Below are 21,199 nucleotides of genomic sequence, written 5' to 3'. Positions count from 1 at the left end.
CGTAAATTACATTTGTATGTATTCTAAATAAAAGATATACACTCACCTAAAGGATTATTAGGAACACCTGTTCAATTTCTCATTAATGCAAATATCTAATCAACCAATCACATGGCAGTTGCTTCAATGTATTTAGGGGTGTGGTCCTGGTCAGGACAATCTCCTGAACTCCAAACTGAATGTCAGAATGGGAAAGAAAGGTGATTTAAGCTATTTTGAGCGTGGCATGGTTGTTGGTGCCAGACGGGCCGGTCTGAGTATTTCACAATCTGCTCAGTTACTGGGATTTTCACGCACAACCATGAAAGAATGGTGTGAAAAGGGAAAAACATCCAGTATGCGGCAGTCCTGTGGGCGAAAATGCCTTGTTGATGCTAGAGGTTAGAGGAGAATGGGCTGACTGATTCAAGCCGATAGAAGAGCAACTTTGACTGAAATAACCACTCGTTACAACCGAGGTATGCAGCAAAGCATTTGTGAAGCCACAACACGCACAACCTTGAGGCGGATGGGCTACAACAGCAGAAAACCCCACCGGGTCCCACTCATCTCCACTACAAATAGTAAAAAAGAGGCTACAATTTGCAAGAGCTCACCAAAATTGGACAGTTGAAGACTGGAAAAATGTTGCCTGGTCTGATGAGTCTCGATTTCTGTTGAGACCTTCAGATGGTAGAGTCAGAATTTGGCGTAAACAGAATGAGAACATGGATCCATCATGCCTTGTTACCACTGTGCAGGCTGGTTGTGGTGGTGTAATGGTGTGGGGGATGTTTTCTTGACACACTTTAGGCCCCTTAGTGCCAATTGGGCATCGTCGTTTAAATGCCACAGCCTACCTGAGCATTGTTTCTGACCATGTCCATCCCTTAATGGCCACCATGTACCCATCCTCTGATGGCTACTTCCAGCAGGATAATGCACCATGTCACAAAGCTCGAATCATTTCAAATTGGTTTCTTGAACATGACAATGAGTTCACTGTACTAAAATGGCCCCCACAGTCACTAGATCTCAACCCAATAGAGCATCTTTGGGATGTGGTGGAACGGGAGCTTCGTGCCCTGGATGTGCATCCCACAAATCTCCATCAACAGCAAGATGCTATCCTATTAATATGGGCCAACATTTCTAAAGAATGCTTTCAGCACCTTGTTGAATCAATGTTGAATAGAATTAAGGCAGTTCTGAAGAAGAAAGGGGGTCAAACACAGTATTAGTATGGTGTTCCTAATAATCCTTTAGGTGAGTGTAGATTGTACTGAATGTCAGCTTGCTTTCGGGAAATGCAGCCCTGGTCTTTAAAAGGTCTTAAAATTAGGTAAATGCAATCTCAGATGAACAACAACACATGACATATTACACTGTGCCAATATTTATTTAACAAAAATAAAGCCAAAATTGACACTCTATGATTCAATCGCTTGTAAAACCAGATTTAGCAGCAATGACTACCAATAAAGTAATAATTTTCTATATGACTTAATCAGTATCTCACATCGTTTTGGAGGGATTTTGGCCCGCTCTTCTTTACAACGTTGCTTCATTTCATTGAGGTTTGCAGGCATTTGTTTATGCTTTCTTAAGGTCCTGCCACAGCATTTCAATCGTGATGAGGTCTGGACTTTGACTGGGCCAGTGCAACACTTTGATTATTTTATTTTTCAGCCATTCTGTTGTAGATTTGCTGGTGAGCTTGGGATCTTTGTCCTTTTGCATGAACCGATTTCGGCCAAGCTTTAGCTGTTGGACAAATGGCCTCACATTTTGACTCTAGAGAGTGGTTCATGGTTGACTCAATGACTACAGATGCCCAGGTCCTGTGACTGCAAAACAAGCCCAAATCTTCACCCCACTTATGAGGTGTTTGTGCTGATATGTGTGTTTGGTTTTTGTCAAACGTAGCGCTGTGCATTATGGCCAAAGATTTCCACTTTGGTCTCATCTGTTAAAAGGACATTGTTCCAGAAGTCTTGTGGTTTGTTCAGATGCAACTTTGCAAACCTAAGCCATGCTTCCATGTTTTTTAGAGAGAAGAAGCTTTCTCCTGGCAACCCTTCCAAACAAGCCATACTTGTTCAGTCTTTCTCTAATTGTACTGTCATGAACTTGACAATTTAACATGTTAAATGAGGCCTGTAGAGTCTGAGATGTAGCTCTTGGGTTTTTTGCAGTTTCTATTAGTCGTGCAGGGTCTGGGATGTCCATTCTTGGGAAGATTGGCAAGTGTCTTAAATGTTTTTCACTTGTGAATAATCTTCCTCACTGTAGAATGACGGACTTCAATTTGTTTGGAAATGGCCTTGTAACCCTTCCTAGATTGATGGGCAGCAACAATAGCTTCTCTAAGATTGCTGATGAATTTCCTCATTGGCATTGTGTTAACACACACCTGAATGCTCCAGACCAGCAAACTGCCAAAACTTCTGATTTTATAGAGGTGATCACACTTGCTGAAGATCAATTAATCAAAGGCATTTGATTAGCAGTGCCTGACTGCTACTTACACTCTTAATTCCTATCGAAGCAGTAAGGGGGTACTTAGTTTGTCACACATGGCTTTTCCATTTTGGCCTAGTTTTTGTTCAATAAATAATGACACAGTGTAATATGTCATGTTTTGTTGTTCATCTGAGGTTGTATTTACCTCAATTTAAGACCTGCCAAGGACCAGATACATTTTTTTATATGTCCTGACACATAAAACCACAGAATTCAATAAGCTGTCCTTTCTTTTTCATATGACTGTAGTGTACATATACATTATATATATATATATATATATATATATATATACACACACACACAAACAAACATGTTGCTCTGCCATCAGAAGAATAAATTAAATTTTTTTTTATTCTAATGAGATATGCATAATTATTATTCTAAAAGATTTTATGTAATGTAGTGTAATACTCTGTAATACGAAGTGTAATACTCTTTAAAGCATAGAAAATGCAAACAAAATTCATCTGCCTGCTAATCACCAATAGGCCTTCTGTGAAACAATGCAATTACAGGGGGAAACCCGGCCAGACAGATGTGTAGTTCTTTATTTTTTTTTCCAACACATACGTCTCTTTATGTGTGTGGTTAGACTTGCTTGGGTTTAGGTGTGTCTAAATGCGTATGTGGTTTCAAGCAAATAACTGTTCAGGTATGACAGTAAGAATTGTAATAGGTCACAGCACAGACCAGAGACGTGTGTAAAGGTTCAAGAGTATGTTTGCGTGTGGTTAATTTAGGTAAATATGGAGTGGTTTGTTGGAGACCCACATGAATCCCATGGTCTGGCCATATAACCACTGACACACTTCATTCAGCAGTCACCTGAATTAATATGAACTCTCAGGCCGTTCCAGTGAACACAACTATCATAACTCTCAGCGCTGAAAACGCCTGGCCCTCGTTAGCAGATCTAATCATTTTGCCTTTAACTCAGCCACCGCTAGCACATCAAGTCTAATAAGAAAGATTTCCACCCTTTAAAACAATGAACAGGAAGGAAATCTGCACCGCTGACATTCAACTGCTTAGTTTAGCCAAATTAATAATTGCATTACAAGCATACAGGTCATTTTTGGATCTGAATCTTATTTGATGGCTCACACTGTCATAAACAGATATTTTTTATTATATTGTGAGTTGCTTTCGAGGAAAATAACTTGAACTATAGTATTACCATAGCTCAAGTTATTTTCCTCAAAAGCAAGTATATTCAGATCCAACAATGACCTGTCTGCTTGTAATGCAAAATTGCATGCATTGTTGACAGCTGCTTACAAAACAACTTAGTGTGCATTCAAGTTCTATATATATTTTCAGTATGTGTTCACTCGGAATCGTACCAAGATGATTTAACTTTTAGTAGTGCAGAAATGAGATGTAAAATAATGTAGGCCTACTTGAGTTACAGTATGAGAAAAGATTTATTATTTTCTATCGCTGAGATATTATAATAATTTTAATTAATTTTTTTTAATAATTTTTCATTTTTTAATTTCCGTTTTCATTTGAAATATTGGTCATTTTTATATAATGCATGTGAGTGTGTAGCTATTTTCAACTTAAACTAAATGAAGATGAGAGATTTTGCACACAAAAAAGTATTTTTACTGTTTTACTTTTAGTTAATCCAGGTCTACATGTGTGTTAATATGACTCCAATTTAAATGCTGCGTTCACGCCATGTCGTAAGTACCGTAAACAAAGCTCCGTATATTTTCGAATCGCGCGCGCGGTATTTTGATGTTATACACCGATCGGCCAGCACAGCGCCGTTTCAGGTAAAACACACCTTCAGTGGTCAGGTAGTACAGCGGTCGTAGCTCTCATAAAATTACGAGTTTACATGTTGTATTTACAAGTTCAACAAGCACGTGAAGGCTTTTTACAGTTCAGAATCTTTACAGTAATTATGGCACGGTGAAGGCACCTAAAACACCACATGGCTGTTTATTGATTCTCTCAGTACAATTAATAAAAAGTAGACAGTAGGCTGCATACCTTTTCCTTAAAATTCAGCACACAGCTCATGACCCAATGATGGATGGATGGTTTGAAGACCGGTTTTCTTTCCTATGTTGATGTATTTCCCAAACAAGAGTGAAATATTAGCCACCAAAACATGGACTTGCAACTTGCTATTGCTAATCAGTGGCAGGTGGTATTAAGGGGGAGGGGTGTTCTCATACTAGAGAGATTTGATTGGATATAATGTATAAATGCTCCTTAGTTTGTCCATTTTCTCAGAATTTAAAGACTTTTGATGTAAAACATAAAATGTGTAGGCCTATTAGTAAGAAAATTTAAGCAGAGTATATCTGCTACAAGTATATTTTGTCAACTTTCAGGACACTAATGTATACATAGCCTCAAAGCTAATATCATGAACTAACAGCAACAAAAATGTTTGATATATGGGGTCTTTAAGTCAAACAAGTAGTGTCACAAGACAAGTTTGGCAGGTCAAAAACTGGAAGTTAAAATTAAGTGGCGGTCCAGAACTTTTCTTTTTTTTTTTTCCTGGTAGTTCGTGGAGTTCCCCTTTAGGTTCTTGTTTACACATAATTGATTTATGCCTTTTTATAGCACAATAATGAGAGGAGACGATAGGAGTTTCTTCCTAAAGAAGCATTATTTGGGTTATGAGATTCTTCGAAGATGGTATAGTGTTAAAACATGTTTAAGCTTATATTAAAACTGCAGGTTGAAATCTCAAGGAAGCCAGGCTCAGGTCAGATGTTTAACCACACAGCTGTCATAGTAAAAATTATGTCGGCCACAGGTAACCGCCTCTCAGGTGCTTGTTCCCATGGCATCTACAATATTTACAAACATTCCCTAATTTGTTTTTCCCCTTTCACTGTCAACCCGGAAAAAGAGTTGAACTTGATTCATGTTTCAGTCAAATCGAGAAGGTTAACCAAACACTGGAAGATGACCAAAAAGTCCCAAGTTGGTTTGCAAAGCAATGTTTGCCTTTTTTTCTGATGTATTTTTGGTGTCTGCCAACCACTCTTTTTAAACATTACATTTATAACATTCAATATTGCATCTATTTTGATTACAGATTTGAGAAATATAATTATAATATATAATACATATATAATGATGCTAAACGATTTTGCTTTCCAACTTGTGTGCATGCCCTAAACTAAATTCTGGTTAATATTTCAGTATTTGCATTGTTTACGGTCATAGATTTACACACTAACCCACTAAACTATAAATAAATAGTTTTAGTTTTAAAAAGTTAGCTAGCTTATGTCAGTGCTTATGTTAGAAACTGCTTAGACAAAAGACTGTCATCTGACAAAAAAAATACAAAAAAAATTGTATTTAGGCAATAACCAATACATTTGGCTAATCAAAAGCCATGCGATCATTATCCCCTGCTCACTGCATCGTGTGACACAGAAGTGTCAAACCAAAGTCACCACAAAAAGCTTCATTTCTGAAGAACCCAAACCTGTGTCTGCTGGTTTTGCAGTGTCATGATATTTCGCCTGCTGGGATCTTGTAGTTTGCATGCTAACGTGAGGGAAATAGTTTGAGCCACATGTTCTTTAATTGACGGCACTTACTACAAATGGAACAATCTTTAAAACATGTGTTTTTGGAAATGTACAACAAAAACCCTTGAGCCTTTTAGCTTTCTTTAGGGTCAGTTCGAATATCCGCTTAGTAATTAGCATGTAGCTAAATTCGAGATCACCGACTTTGAGTTAGCGATCACAGTGTTGATGCACAAAATGCTGCAAGAAATTAAAATACAAGGAAATATTGATATACTACAGAACAGCTAGAGTCAGTCCAGTATAATAAACACACGGCGACTGCCATGTGGGTATGTGTAGTCAAAGCGGAAGCTAGCAAAAGTGAGATTATGATATGATTTTCGATAAGACCTTATGATTTAACATGCAAAAAGTGTTGCCTCAGACGTTGCACTCTCAGTCTCGTAGAGCCATACATTTGCATATATACACACTCTTGCACATGAATATATAGTCGGCATAAAGCTCTTTGTTAAATTCTCACTCTCTCTCTCTCTGCATTTTCATGTCTCTCATTATGGCCATTACAACAGTAATGAGCAGTAAAGGGCAGTAAAGGGCAACGGGACATTCCGACACGTTCATATTTGCAAAACCTGAACCTGACGCAGGTGTTTTTAAATATACTATGCTAACAGAAGTAGCCATGCCCTTTTACGTACAAATAATCTTCCTTTATCAAATAGGAGAATGTTTCTGTTTTTGTTTTACTTTGAGTGTATCTAAGTGTGTAAATGCGTACGGTAAATGCGTACTATATGTGTATGTGTGGGTCCTTGGCTTCCCTGTGGTCTGGGGTTAGTTCCTCTTTTTAGGACTTCACAGAGAAAGTTTCTTAGCATGCTAATGTGTCATCAGCACAGGCTGTATGCAAATGTGGAAACCACAACAGCAAAACAAAATGTATGCAGCTCCTCTATATTCACTCTGTTAAGAACAAGAAACATGCAATTGAATCGCACAATGTAGTCCCTAACTGCCCTGTGTACAATTTAGCATGACGCTAATTTTAAACAAACCTAATGTTTGTTTTTCTACATTTACTTGCCTGCAGGATTGGACATCTTAACCATGATGAAATATTTCGGTCATTTTTTTGGGAGTGATGCATAATAAGAATTAGCTTTGGTTAATGATGAATGTTTCTTTGAACTTAGCGAGCTTAGCATAACATGGTAAAGCTATTAAAGATAGAGCACTATTAAACATATGTATTGTTCACATTACATATAGTTTTTAAGTTAACGGTTCTTCTACAAAGCGAACGCTTTATAATCAAACAAAAACCTTTAGGGCAGGTCCTTTCTCTACGACCCATAAAAACTAATGGGGTGAAGACCATGGCTAGCTACAATGGAACAGTAAGCAGTGACCCTGCAAACCGACAATGAACCACTGATCAAAGGCAGCTGAAAAAAAAAAAAAAGATTTCCGCTTCATGTAACGACTGCTTTTGAACATTTTTAATGTTCATGCGTTGTCTCTTATTGATTTCCAGGCCTGTTTTAAATATTTATTGAGCATGCAATGTGCAATATCCCCCACCAAACTGTTCTGCATTGTTATTTTTTAATGTTTTTTTTTTAGTTCAGAGACATTCAACCTGGTCAAGATCCAAATTGCATTGACAACTTACCCTTGAGATGCCAACTGAGGCCTCATCTCACCACAAAACCACTTCTTGCAGCCTTATTAGTTTCTTCGACTTACTGTGTAGCAGCCACAGGCCCAGGGTGTTTTCTGCTGAGGTACCTTTTACACTACTCTACCCATAAGGCTTTGCTTCTGTTAACCATGCTGTACTTAGCTCTCTTACAAGATGTCCTAACTCTAAAACTAAAGATATCAGTGACTTTTCTCTCTCTCTCTGCAAATATAAATGTCATTGCCATAATCATCACTGAATTGCCTCATTCCTTTTGCAGTGTCATTGGTTGACTTGAGATCAAGTATTCCCACCGGAATGCTTTGTTTTTGACATGGAATTTGCTTTTAGGTTACATTTTTTACACATACTGTATGTGTATGATGTATCCTCCAAGATAAACAATGGATCGAATTTGTTATTGTCAAGTTGTCCAAGCATGTATTCCTTCAAAATGTAAACCGATTTTATTTTCAACATAAATGAATTTCAGTCTCCTGACCGCAAACACTCTTATTTCTGTCCTGACATGTTCAAAAGGCATTTCTGATGTGACTAGCATGCTAACAGCAGTGTTGATGGAATGTCAAAGTCAAATTGGTATCGTGAAGAGTTGTAGGCTGTGTGGAGTCGAGTCCCTCGCAACATCTCTGTTTATTTCTAGGCTTCCTGTTGGTATGCGGCCAGCAGCATTCTGGGTAAATCTAGAGGTGTCCTTGTGGCTAGCAAAAAGCCATGTGTCAGATATCACACATACGCAGTGACAGATACCCACGAAAGCTCACTCTCGCATTCACACACAAAGTCGTATGCAAAAACACGCACAAAAGCGTTCACCGTTGCGTTCTCGTGTGATGTCAACAGAGATTAAACTAGTTTATTATTTTCAAAGAGGAAAAAAAAAAATTACGCAACAAAAATCAAGTCTTTTTTTACACTAGTGATTATTAAATTTGTACAACCATTCAGTCTGCATTACATAAAGAAATAATTCTACATCTTTGTTTCTTTCGTATTTTTGGTACTCTGAATTATACATACAAATAACAAATACAGGAACTTTTTTCACAATGCATATAACCTGGGCCCAAAGAAGTCTTTCATGTGTATACGTGTGTGTGCGTGTGTGTGTGTGTGTGTATGTGTGTGTGTGTCTCTGTGAACACAAACCAATTGCCCAAGACCTATAACACATCCAGAAGAGTAGCTGGAAGTCTGTGAAACAGACCTGACTACAAGTTTTAATGCATTACACACCATTTTCCTTTCTACTTTTCTTCTCCCTATTTCTCATCTCCTACTTTTTTCATCATTCGGATAGAAATCGTGGGCCACGTCGCCACGCCGTTCCATCTTCCAGGTTTAAGTCGTACCCTTCTTATCATTAGCTGCCCACGGGCATTTCCTGTCCTCGCCTTTTTCTCATTTTGTCCTTTAAAAAGTCTTCATTAAATGTATTTCAGACATTTTTTTTTTTTTTTACAAATATATGCAGAGTTCATCTCCTGTTGTCATTCACAGCTCGATTCCTCATGTCTCACTGGGAGGGGGAGGGGGGCGAAGAATAGGAGATGCGTAGAAGAAGAAAAGGAGCAGGTTTGGGGAATTAGAGAAGCTTAGTTTAAAGTCTCGTAATGGTTGTGCCTTGATGCCCACAGGAAAGATGGCATTTGTACACAAATGAAGGTTGACATCAGCGCGAGGGTTTCGTGATTGGAGGGGCGATGAAGAAAGTCATAGTCTTTTCTCTTTCACTCTCACTGTCTCTCCCTCATAATGCGGGGTAGGGGGGGTTACCGTTTTAAGCGGGGCATACCGAAGAGGAGAAGGGGTCTTGGGGGGGGGGGGCTCGTAGCTCAGACGGTGCACGTGAGAGAGCTGGTTCAAGGTCGGAGGGTTGCGGCGGGTGACAGGCTTCAAGGTTAACGGTGCTTTGAGACGTCCACCGTCAGGAGATTGGGCGGTCGGAGGTAGCAGGGTGCTCTAGCCCATCGCCGTCACCATACTGGAGGGGTGATGGGGGGCGAAGGGCAAGCTGGAAGAGGGGTGCATGGGGGTGGGCGTGGTCAACATGTGGCCGGAGTGCGAGAAGGGAGGGAACGAGCTCATGTGACGCGACAGGGCGGCCGGGCTGAAGGAACTGTTCTTTTCCATTAAGCTTTTGGAGAAATCATCCATGCTATCATGGGACTTTTTGCTCTTCTTGGACTTGCTGGACATCTTCCTGTTCCGGGTCTGGATGCCCTCCTTCTTCATGGTGAGCGGTCGGTTGATCTGCGAGGAGAGAGACGGCAGACTTTTAGTAATGGCCACGGGACTGTCCCGCTTACATAAGACGTTATTTTGATTTTCATACCACATTCAGAGGAACACATTATTGCTAAGAGATCGGTCCTTCATATCTCTTAGCAGACCTAAATCCAGTTATGTTTCTTTTAGGTATTAACTTAATCTCAGATGTTTCTCCTAAAAATTCCCAATGAGAAATAAAAATAGACACAAAGGAGGCAGTTGTTGATATATGGTCAAATTAATGTGGATAGCTCAGATAATTTGGTTTTGGAATAATGAGTTCATAATGAAATTTCTGACTTTTGATGAGTATCTTGGCAAATCGGAGCACAGTTTGAGACATAGTAAGAAACATCTGAGAAGTCGACCTTGTGTCGTTTCAAGCCTGTTTGACTTTCTTTCCTCTGTGAAGAATACTTTAAAAAAGAAGATAATGTGAAAAATGTCAAAGGAGTCCAATGTTGTTTGGGACCCCATTGACGTCCATTGCATGGACAGATACAGTTGAAACATTCTTTCATTTGTGGTCCACAGAAGAAATAAAGTCATACAGGTTTGGAACGAGTAAATAATGATAGAATATTCATTTTTTGGGTGACTTATCCCTTTAAGCAAAAGCCATATTTTTCTCCATCTAATCTCTGTAATTGCTGTCTTGGAGAAACAATTGAGATATTAAACAGATCTCATTTACAATTTCTCCTTCTTACGGGCAAGTTGGAAGCTCTTTAAGTCGTGGTTTCTGGGATTAGGATTTGATCAAACAATGAGGGTCACTTTTCACACTCATAGTGAGACCCTTTAATGCTTTATTGAGTCCAAGCATGTTCCGATGGTTTGTAATAGAGTTTCATTATAAGACAGATATATCGGTTTCTTTGTTCGAGTGAGCGTGTCTGTATATACAAGTGTGTATGTCGGGTCATAGGACTAGGCTGGATTTAGCCTCTGGTTCCCTGACGCCAGGCATGGCCGGTGCCAGTCTTGCCAAAGAGAGAAACCCCAGACTCTGGCCAGCCGGGTTCAAGCGCAGTAGCACTGCCACATCCGTCTGCCAAAGCCTGCTACTTTCACCCCATAATTGGACTATTTCTCTCTCTCTCTCTCTGTCTTAAAACACTCTAGATGCTTTGCGCAAGAGCTATTAAGTGATACTAAGAAGTACTTGTTTAGGGATGTTAATGCGTTTGATTGTTTTTAAGACTTTAAGACTTAATAAACTGTGAGCTTTCTACTGTTATTTCACCATTTTGATTTATGAAAGACTGATAAACCCCACAAAAAAAGTAAATGTGAAAATGTGAGTACATTTTGAGTAAATGTTTTAAAATGTCCACTGTAAAAAAAAATGATGATCAATAAGTTATGACAACATGTTTTCACATTGCTTTAACTCATCAAAACAAGTTAAGCAACATTCAACTTTTGTTATAAGTTACACAAGATTCAACTCATCTTTTTAAGTCAGTTTAATGTAATTTAAGTTGAAATGACAAACATTCAAGTTGATTGTACTTAAGAAAAAAATGTAAGGCAACAACTTTTTTATTACAGTGTTCTAATCATTCATTTCAGCAATTTCTAAATTTGTAGAAATGCGCTCATTTTCTAACAACGAACTGGATGATATAAAAAAATATATCTGCAAAAAATGTTGCCACGCTGTGCTCTACATATCTGCACTGACGCCTGTTATCGGAAATCCCATATTGGCCAACCACTAGTGTAAATGTGAGTGCCAGTGTGTGTTTGTGTGTGAACTCACACCCCAAAGCGAAACTGTTAATTTGAAACATCTCCATTGGGCATCACAGAAAACACATTCTTATAGCTGTCGGCTATTAGAAACACTCTTATATGTTGTTCAGTTAAACTTTGTTGGGCTTAAAATGACCACATAAAAAAAAAAAAAACACTGAGAAAGAAACGGGTCAGAAGTACAACCCCAAACTGACAGACATACAAATACAATCACAAATCAGTTATGACAAATCCCTGTCGGCTTAATGAGATATGGGAGTGGTAGTGATAATGCAAACATGCGAGTTAGTGAAGTACACTCTGGAGAGAGCTTAATTTAGGATGCAAAATTTGGAATTTGATTCAAAGTAGGCCGACCTTAAAGGAAAATGGGACGTACCAAAACAAACTAATTTTCCAATTATCCAAACTCTTGGTTGTTTCGAACGATAATACGTGTTATTCGTTTCTCTGATAACCCAGGTCATGTTTAGGGGATTTTTTTTTTTTTTTTTTGAGTTCTTACAAAACAGTCAAAACCAACATGGCAAAATGATTTAAAAGCTTGCGTGACTAGTAGATGAGTGTAACAGGACCGTGGGGCCTCAAAGTGTGATGATACAGGATACCAGAGCTGATTAGGTAGAATGAAAATGTTCCCCGGCATATGTTTAACATAGAAATACCACCAACTGATGCGTAATTCAATAGTACATCAGTACTAGCAGTTTAGCTCCAACATAATAGAAATAAAAATAAATAATAATATGAGGAAGAACAAAACAAATCTCAGTGGGTAATTGACTCAAACGTCTTGCGACCATTGGGAAATGTTTAAAAAAACGTTTTAGAATGGGTTAAGTTGTCCCCGGGGATCGAAAATCACCACTTAAAAAAACAAACGTTTCTGCCTTAAATTTTTTAAGTACAATCAACTTGACTACATTAAACTGACTCAAAAAAATGAGTTGAATCTTGAATAACTTGAACATTTCTTCACTTATTTTGATGAGTTAAAGCAATGTAAAAAGATATGTTGTCATAACTTATAGATCATTATAAAACATTTTTTTACAGTGGGCCAATCAATAATCGTTGGGTGTGATCGATTATTATAATGGTCCATTAATATAAATTTGTAGTGATTTTTGAGTAGTTAGATTCACTTCTCACAATGTTGTGAATGTTGTAAAGAAAGAAAGAAAGAAAGAAAGAAAGAAAGAAAGAAAGAAAGAAAGAAAGAAAGAAAGAAAGAAAGAAAGAAAGAAAGAAAGAAAGAAAGAAAGAAAGAAAGACGGAAAGACAGAAATGGCATGACATGAAAGGTGCCATCATGCAAAAAGAAGATAGAAAATATCTTACTAGATAAGTGTAAGACAGCTATGGAGCTTACATTGTGTAATTTGTAATAGAGGCCGCAGGCATTGCAGACGGGATCGCCGTTCGCATTTCTCCGCCACAGTGTCGTCGTGGTCGTTTGACAGTTTGCGCATGAGGTCCCTGCTCGTCTGGCAGCCGACTGATGGACACACAGAAAGAGAAAGAATCACAGTTATTACCCTCATAATATAATAACCAAAGATGATGATTACATTCCTACAGTGCTAATGGCCCCCCAACCCTCCTGTTTCCTGAGCTTGCAAATGTTTTTTAAGCGATGCAGAACTATGTGAGAGGAAAAGAGATCTCCATAACACTGGTGCCTTAAACTCTCGGGTAAAAATAGTGCCTTGCACACATGCCCTCTCAAACCTAAATATTTACAGAGGACATGAAAGCGCTGGTTTAAATAGTGCCCATTAAAAGCTGATGACATTTTCCCGTTAAATGATGGAGAAACAGCGGCTCTGCATGAAATGGATCCACGTTTAAACATCAACCTTCAAGTTAGATATTAGCCATCTTTATTCACATCAATATGCTGCACTGAAATAGCTTGCTCTAAATTAACATGCATTGATTAAAAGCAGTTAGAATTATTAATTATAAGCAGTTACTGACATAATCAATTATCATAAGTAAAACAAAACAAACAAAAAAACAATGGGGGGGGGGGGATTCAAAATAAATGCAATGAATTTGTAGGGATCAGCAATATGTTTTAAAAATGTACTGCAGATAGAAAAATCATGCTGCGTTTAGGGGTAATACAGAAATGCTGAAGTAATGACAAATTTTTCATTAATGCGTCGTTGAATTCAATTTAAAGGCGCAAGATTGATTGACGTGGTCGAAGCGTCATAATGTGTCTTATTATGATTGGCTGGTTTTTATTGTTTGTTTGTTTGTTTTTCTCGTTTGTGAAATAAAAAAGACAGCTAAATTGTATAGCCAAATGAATTAAATTCAAATAAATCAGGCAACATTTATACTTTAAAGGCAATTCTTTATTCCTGTTGTATTCTTCTTAGTATTATTTCTAGAGTAGGTTTTTTTTTTGGCTCAGTGAAGATCAATCTGAAGTCATGACTCCTGTCTGCGCGTTCTCGCCCGTATGTTTAGACTGCGGGAGCGAGCGCTGTTGTTCGAGGAGTTTTATCAGCTGCGCTCAGATATCCGCCAGTCTTTTCCTGGGAAGTCGGCTTTTCACATTAGAGAGGGAGAGAGAAGGCCAATGCCAAAATAGCAGCGCTCGGACTATTTCTCTGCGCCTCAAGAGCTTCGACTCTATCCAAAGCCCGAATATACGCCAGGCCATTGAAAACACAGCGTTCCTCTCTCTCTCTCTCATTTATGAAATCCCTGTGAAACAGTGTCCCTGATGAATTGCGCATAGTCAGAATTGAACCTAATTTCTGCAGACATATTTGACCTGTTCGAGCTGATCGCCTCCCACGCGTTTACTCATTTGAGATAAGCGCTCGTTTTCACAACACTTTGAAGTCTCTCCGTGACGAATTTCGTTATGCTGACGTGTAGACACGGTGTCAGCAATATTTGCGATAAAATAAAATTATCCGGGGATTTTTGTGTCGAGCGGGGGAAAATAAATAAAAATAAATAAATAAATAATAAATAAATAAAAAATTGAAACAGAAAAAAAAAAACTTAAAAATTATTGCTAATAATAATAATAATAACTGCTATTGCTTAATCTAAAAAAAACGAGACCTGCGCTTGGCGAGTCAATTTCTTGCAGCTAACACTTCTTCCTGGGTAGAGAAAGAGAAAGACAGAAGTGTCATTAATACAGTGCTATAGAGCAACATACCAGCCTCCGCTTGGGCTTGATGAGGGGTCGGTTCTGTCCGTTCATCTTGTGGTATAGTCCGCAGGCGTTACACAAATAGTGACCGGTGCCATCCCTCCGCCACAGAGGAGTCGAGGTGGCCCCGCAGTTAACACATTCTCTACCCTCTGCCAACAGAGACACACACACGCATGCACAACTGATTTTTTAGAACCACTGAAACACACTTCCATGCACAATCACAACTACACAATCTTAGGCCATTGGTGGTGAGCACACTAAAAACACCAGTGGGCCAGTCGCTTTGATTTGTTAAAACAAAACACAATATTAAATATCAACATTTTACACACAAAATAATGACTAATAATTGTATTCGTATTATACAAGTATGCACACACAGCAATTACTAATAATTCAATACTTATAAATATAGATATGAAAGGGCATTATCAAAAATACACATTCTAAAAATTCGCATGGATACAAAACATGAATATGGAATGCATTAATAACAAATGGTTGTTGTTGTTATTATTATTATTGTTGTTGTTACTATTATTAATGCATTACCAAATAAAAACATTGTCTAATATGACATCACTGAGCTTAACTTCTCAATTGTCAAATATGACATCATCTGATAAGATCTACAAATAACTTAGCGGTTCTAAGTAGGCAATGCTGTGAAAAATGTGTTCTTCAGAGGTTTTATCAAACGTATCATGCTCTAAACAACGATGCGTTGGAAATACTGCATCATTCATTAGAAGAGGGAATCGCAAATATAATCTAGATGAATAAAGACTCAATTTCCACAGAAACAACCTCCCGGTTTCATTAAACCACGTGACTGCACTGTACAAATAATAATAATGCAAATAAAATAAATAAATTGAGTAGCTGCAATCAACTTGGAATAATTATTCTGATATGTTAAAGTTGATTTTAGGCGTTATGGCTGAAATCATGTTAAATGGATTGGGTAACAGTAAGTGAAAGCGTCGGTCTAATTAACTCATTGTGTAACCTGCTCTCTTTACGTAATTAAAACACAGTAGCGTTTGATTGGCATTCTTTCCGTTTGACTGACAGGTGAAGGGCGCGCGCCTCACATGTTCAGTGACCCACGCCTCCGGTCGCTCCGCTGAAACGAAAAACAACCTCGTCGTGCAGCCCCCAACCCCACCACCCCCCACCCCCCTTTACCCAGCAGCATTTCTGCCCTCATTTGTGGCGCGAGACTCTTTTGCAAACTGCCCCAAACCCACAAAAGCTCGCGAGCACATTACCACAGATAGAGACGCACGCAATAACGGAGCTTATAGCCTACATGTTTAGTTTCAAAAACAAAACCTAAAAAGAACAATACTAGACCTTTAGTGGAATTATATGCTGTGATTACTGTGCAAAATATTCATTCCAAATGTAGGCCTACCTATATAATAAAACAGCAACCAATTTAAATAGGCTATCAATAACATGTAGGCTATCTAATATGTAAAAACTTGATACAAAAAATAGTACCACACAAGTTAAATAAATTATAAATGGGGTAAATAGATATTCCCTATCTTTATCATAAAAGATATCGCTATGAATAGACTATGATTTAAAAAAATGGTCTGTGCTAATCGCATTCAAAAAGCTGGTTGACCTTTTGAAATGATTTTCTCTGTGTGTTTGGATAACACTCTGTCTGTGCATGTCGGCCGCGCATTGCGCCAGCTCATTCGTTATTCCGAGCGATCCGCGGCGCATCCGGACTCTATCAAAGTTTCTGCGCAAAGTAAACAATGCAACTGTCGCGTGCAGCAGTCTGAAAATAATTGGATTAGCTTAAACATATAAACGCGAGAGAGATGGGACCGTGCACTGCGAGGCACAAGAGGAGCAAGAGATGAGAGAGAAAACACACACACACATCTACATCCGGAAAACCCTCGCGCTCCGCTTTAAACGTGTAGACTCATCTGCATATGCTGAGCGACGTTTAATAAATCAGGGAGGCTAATTCCGCTTTGTAGCTAAACGACATTAGATATAATATTCTCCAAAGCGGAATATAATAATGAAATTCTGTAAGGCAGCAGACGTGTTAACAAATCTATAATTTCTATAAAAGAGAACATCTATTGCGCCTTGATTATTTAAAAATGATACCACAAAAAAACAACAAAAAGATGAGATTATTGCATCATAAATTAATCAAGCGAACAGGATTATAAACTAGCTCAAATGAATAATATAAATAAAAAAAAAATAAAAAATAGATGTATTTATCATTATATATATTTTTACAATATATGTGTTTCCTTATTTTATAGCCTTATCTCGGTGTAACATCATGAATCACGTCAGATTTAAGGAGTGGAGTCATTCTTTGAACAAGGGATGTGGACCGTGCCCAAATTCGATAGCCAAGCCTTGGCACAGACCAAAAAAAAAAAAAAAAAATGAGCTGAACCAAATCAATAGTCTGGGAATTGGATAACCTGGGAGGCTGTTTTTGTGGAAAACGAAAAGAATGGCAAGTGCACAATAATAGAGCTCAACTGTTGAATGATCTGACTATAATTATGTTAGTAAAAATCAAAGGGTAGTAAAGCGCACGCCTACCTGAACAGGACCTTGTTTTTGGTCTCGTTTTGGAACCATAACTAGAAGAGGACCCACCTATCAGGCTACTTGGTGGGAAGAGCCCCGGCCCGTAATCGGACACATAGGAAGGGTAAGCGGCGATGGGATGGTGCGCGGAGGACGCGCCCGCTCCGATAGAGGCCATGCTCCGACTATGAGCCGAATCCAGCTTCATGCTTTCGGCCAGAGACACCTGGTACTTAATGCACTCTTTGTCCTCCTGCCGTATGGATGAGCCCGAGCCTGACGTGGAAATTGAGGGGTCAGGGGACACATCTTTGGGTGGAGTGGGGGGAAAGGTGAAGAGGTGTGGGCTCGGGTGGCCAGCGGACAGCGAGGAGGAAGAGGCTGGGGGGTAGACGGACAGAGGCCCAGGGGAACTGTGGTGTATGGAAGTTTTGGGAAAAGGCCCGAGGTTCCAGGGGGAGGTACTGTGGTGAGAGCCGATAGGTTTACTTCCATCGAGCCAAGGAAGAGAGCCGTGCAGCAACGATGGGCGACACACCTGACTACCTGCGGAAACAAAAGACAAGCCTGCTGTTAGGACAGGACGAGATGGGGCGGTGGGATTCGGCACATTAAGACGCCACGAAATAACATCAGAACCATTATATATATATATATATATATATATGCATACACATAAAACAGAGTCAAGATAAATAGCCTATTTTTACAACACAGCGCTGCAAAACCAAGCAGGCTATGTTTTGATTGATATATATTTTTACGCGCATCTGTTATTTAAAGGCGCCGAAACCCTTTTAGCAACGGCCTTTTATTGCATGAAAGAACTAGTGCAACTTGTCTAATGAGTAACACTGTGAAACTGCACGTAAAGGCCTACATTACTCTGAGAGGCTTTTGATGGCGCAAAGGGTCCCAATTAACAGCCCTCACGAGTTTCGATATCTCACCCACCCAGTATCTACTGAGGATGCGAGGATTTTAAGAGTTTTGATGTGTTTCGAGATGGGGCGATTCAAACGAGAAACTAGATCGCGCTTTTGCCCCATTCTGCTCAGGAAGTCGTGTCAATAAAATAAAGCCATTTTTCTTCCGCATTAAAAATTCAAGTGCAAATAACAGGGAAAAAAATGCGCTTCGTAATTTAGAGACTCCAGAAAATCATTCGATTAAATCCCCAGCTAGTGCTAATATATATTTCCACCATAATATGTATCATAACATCTCTATACCAATCAAATATATTTCAGATTATAACGTGTTTTCGAATAACATTTTTTTTATCACACTTAAATTAAATTAAAGGCTTTCTAAAATGAAAGGAATACTTTGCATTATCTAATATTACACAATTGTTGTATGACCTAAAAAGTTAAATAACCATAGAATACTAGAAAGATGTGAAACCAGTGACACACCACTTCAGGTAAGCCACACATAATACTCTGACACTGTTCACTGCATTTTTACAATCATAAGAATAGTTCCTTTCCTGTTACATGCTATTAATTCAGTTAGAACATAGATGAATAGGCTAATGTAAAATAGCCTAACTGGTTATAGAATTAGGACTAGTTTCGTCTACTTACTGTGAGGTGGCGGTGGGTACCTCTGCACGGCCCGAACCGAGTTCCCGTAGTACGGGTGGTTGCTCTGTCCGTCGATATTAAACAATACATCCACATCTTCCGCAAGTTGATACTGCGACGGGTCCATGTAGGAGTGTCCCAGTCCCGGGTGGTGTGACTCGGGATGCTGGCCGTTAATGACCGGGTGATGATGGGTCATCCATCGGGGTTGCTCCGGACTTACTTCCATCGTTTACTCTCTTTTTTTTCTCAGCAAACGTTCATACAATCACCGATACACACAACACGAGAGTTCAAAAAAAAAGTCCAAACTCCTCCTTTGTTTAATCCACTGGTCCGAATATTTTGAACTTCCGATCACCTGAAATTGAACAAGACAAATTTTTTTTTTTTTTTTTTTTTACAAAGTCCGTCTGCTCGCTTGTGTTCTTTCTGTCATTGGCAAATTGTCAGAAGCTTGTATAAAACCGGATCCGTCCGTTCAATAAACGCGCGTTAACTTCTGAAAGTCAAATGGATTTATAGGCTACTATTGTTGGTCATAAGTCCGCGTACGCATCCAAACGCGCGCGTCAAGTTCCGCCAAGTATTTCAGTTGCGCTGCGTAGACTCAACAAGTGAGCTTGACGCTTTCAGGCCGAGCCGGGTCGATCTGGATAAGTTTTCTGCCTTATGACTGAACACAAGTTTGATCAAATCTGTGTTTATGCGCAGTAGTAACCCTCTTCCCTCTTACTCTATGTCCATCCCTCCCTCTATCTCTCTCTCTCTCTCTAGTGCTCACTCCCTCTGTCTCTGAATGCACTGCTCTCTCTGTTTTTTTACAGTGAAGGCATTCTTTCAGGATGGCGCCAGTCAGCTCAATGCTCGCAGACAGCTGTGGCGCGACGCAACTTAAGGAGGGTCTGTGGTGTCATCAGCAGGGGCGGGGCCCAACAGCCTGGACTAATTGAATAAAGTGGGCCAGGGAAAGATGACCAGGAGCTGCGCCCAATTCTGCTTCCCATTCATATACAGAATGGAGTATTTTTTTTTAGTCGACCGTCTGAACGTGTACACAATATTTATAAAAACACAAGCAGGCTATGAAATAAATATTTAGGCTTGGTTTTAAAAAAAACATAAATAAAAATAGGTTCATAAATAAAGTAGCAATTCTCTCTAAAAAAAAAGGTACAAAAGCTGTCACAGGGGCGGTTTTTCAAGCACACCTTTGTATACCCAAATAGTCCATATTAGTAGGCCTACCTGAAAGGTAGCCTACATATTGGTACCAAAAGTGTACTGTACATATTAGAATATATTATATATATATATATATTTGTAGGATACAAGTAAATAATTTAAATCAGGACAACGCCAGGGTCTGAAATAGAAACATAAATGTGTCTTCTCAATCTCCCAAAATTATTTCTTAAATAGATTTTTGGGGAAGTATTTATTAGCTGCAGAGTAAAATACATATAAATAAACATATAAATACGGAACTATTAACATGCCCTAACGGGAACCATCGTTGTTCCATGGTCTACACGACTGTGTGTGTGTGTGTGTGTGTGTGTGTGTGCTATCAGTGGCAGCTTGTGTGGAGTGTATTCTCTTTTAAATTGTGACAGTGCGTCCTCTCGCGGTGACAAGCACGTTTTTCTAATGGTTCCCTATGAATGTTCAAAAGAGGCTCTTAAACCCTGACTGCGACATAGTCCTTTCTCTCTTCCCGCACTTTAAAACACGGGCTTCCCCCGCCTGCTGAAGTCTGTGTTCTTTAGGCTACTCCGTGAAGGACATCATCAACATCATAATTAATTTAAGGAGCCATTACATGTTGCGATGCAAATACATTACAGTTTTTTTAGTATGCGCGGTTAAAACTGTAACCGTAATGGGAACGTATTTATTGCCACATTAGGGAGCAGTGTCAGGTAGATTATTCGCTATTATTGTACTGTAATAAGGGGGCTTGGCCCTTAGGGTGATATTTTGTCTGTAATGCTCCGGTTTGGCCGTCCCGTCCCCACAGATTGACTAAATATAATTGGGCTGCTCGTTTGATGGTCTGAAATGCGCAGATGATGGC

General features: G+C 39.1%; 1 protein-coding gene across 4 annotated transcripts; it reads right to left on the bottom strand.

Moving 5' to 3' along the window:
• Window positions 1–8,536: 8,536 nt before the first annotated feature.
• Window positions 8,537–19,992, bottom strand: gata3 (GATA binding protein 3). 4 transcript variants are annotated; one of them, XM_056260464.1, is made up of 5 exons: window positions 19,123–19,992; window positions 17,546–18,079; window positions 14,848–14,888; window positions 13,130–13,255; window positions 8,537–9,978 (listed from the first exon to the last, which is right to left on the bottom strand). In XM_056260464.1, the coding sequence occupies exons 1-5, from the start codon at window positions 19,349–19,351 to the stop codon at window positions 9,688–9,690; spliced, it is 1,221 nt and encodes a 406-aa protein (XP_056116439.1). In that variant the 5' UTR covers window positions 19,352–19,992; the 3' UTR covers window positions 8,537–9,687. The 4 variants fall into 4 exon arrangements, with proteins under 4 accessions (XP_056116439.1, XP_056116441.1, XP_056116438.1 ...); XM_056260466.1 differs by having other exon boundaries at window positions 17,603–18,079; XM_056260463.1 differs by lacking the exon at window positions 14,848–14,888 and adding an exon at window positions 14,948–15,093 and having other exon boundaries at window positions 17,603–18,079; window positions 19,123–19,990.
• Window positions 19,993–21,199: the final 1,207 nt, after the last annotated feature.

This window comes from Rhinichthys klamathensis, unplaced genomic scaffold (genome assembly GCF_029890125.1).
Source record: "Rhinichthys klamathensis goyatoka isolate OS25496 unplaced genomic scaffold, OSU_Roscu_1.1 h1tg000176l_1, whole genome shotgun sequence".
NCBI lineage: Eukaryota > Metazoa > Chordata > Actinopteri > Cypriniformes > Leuciscidae > Rhinichthys > Rhinichthys klamathensis.
The sequence above is the reverse complement of the archived record's forward strand: the minus strand, read 5'-3'. Positions and strand labels throughout refer to the sequence as shown.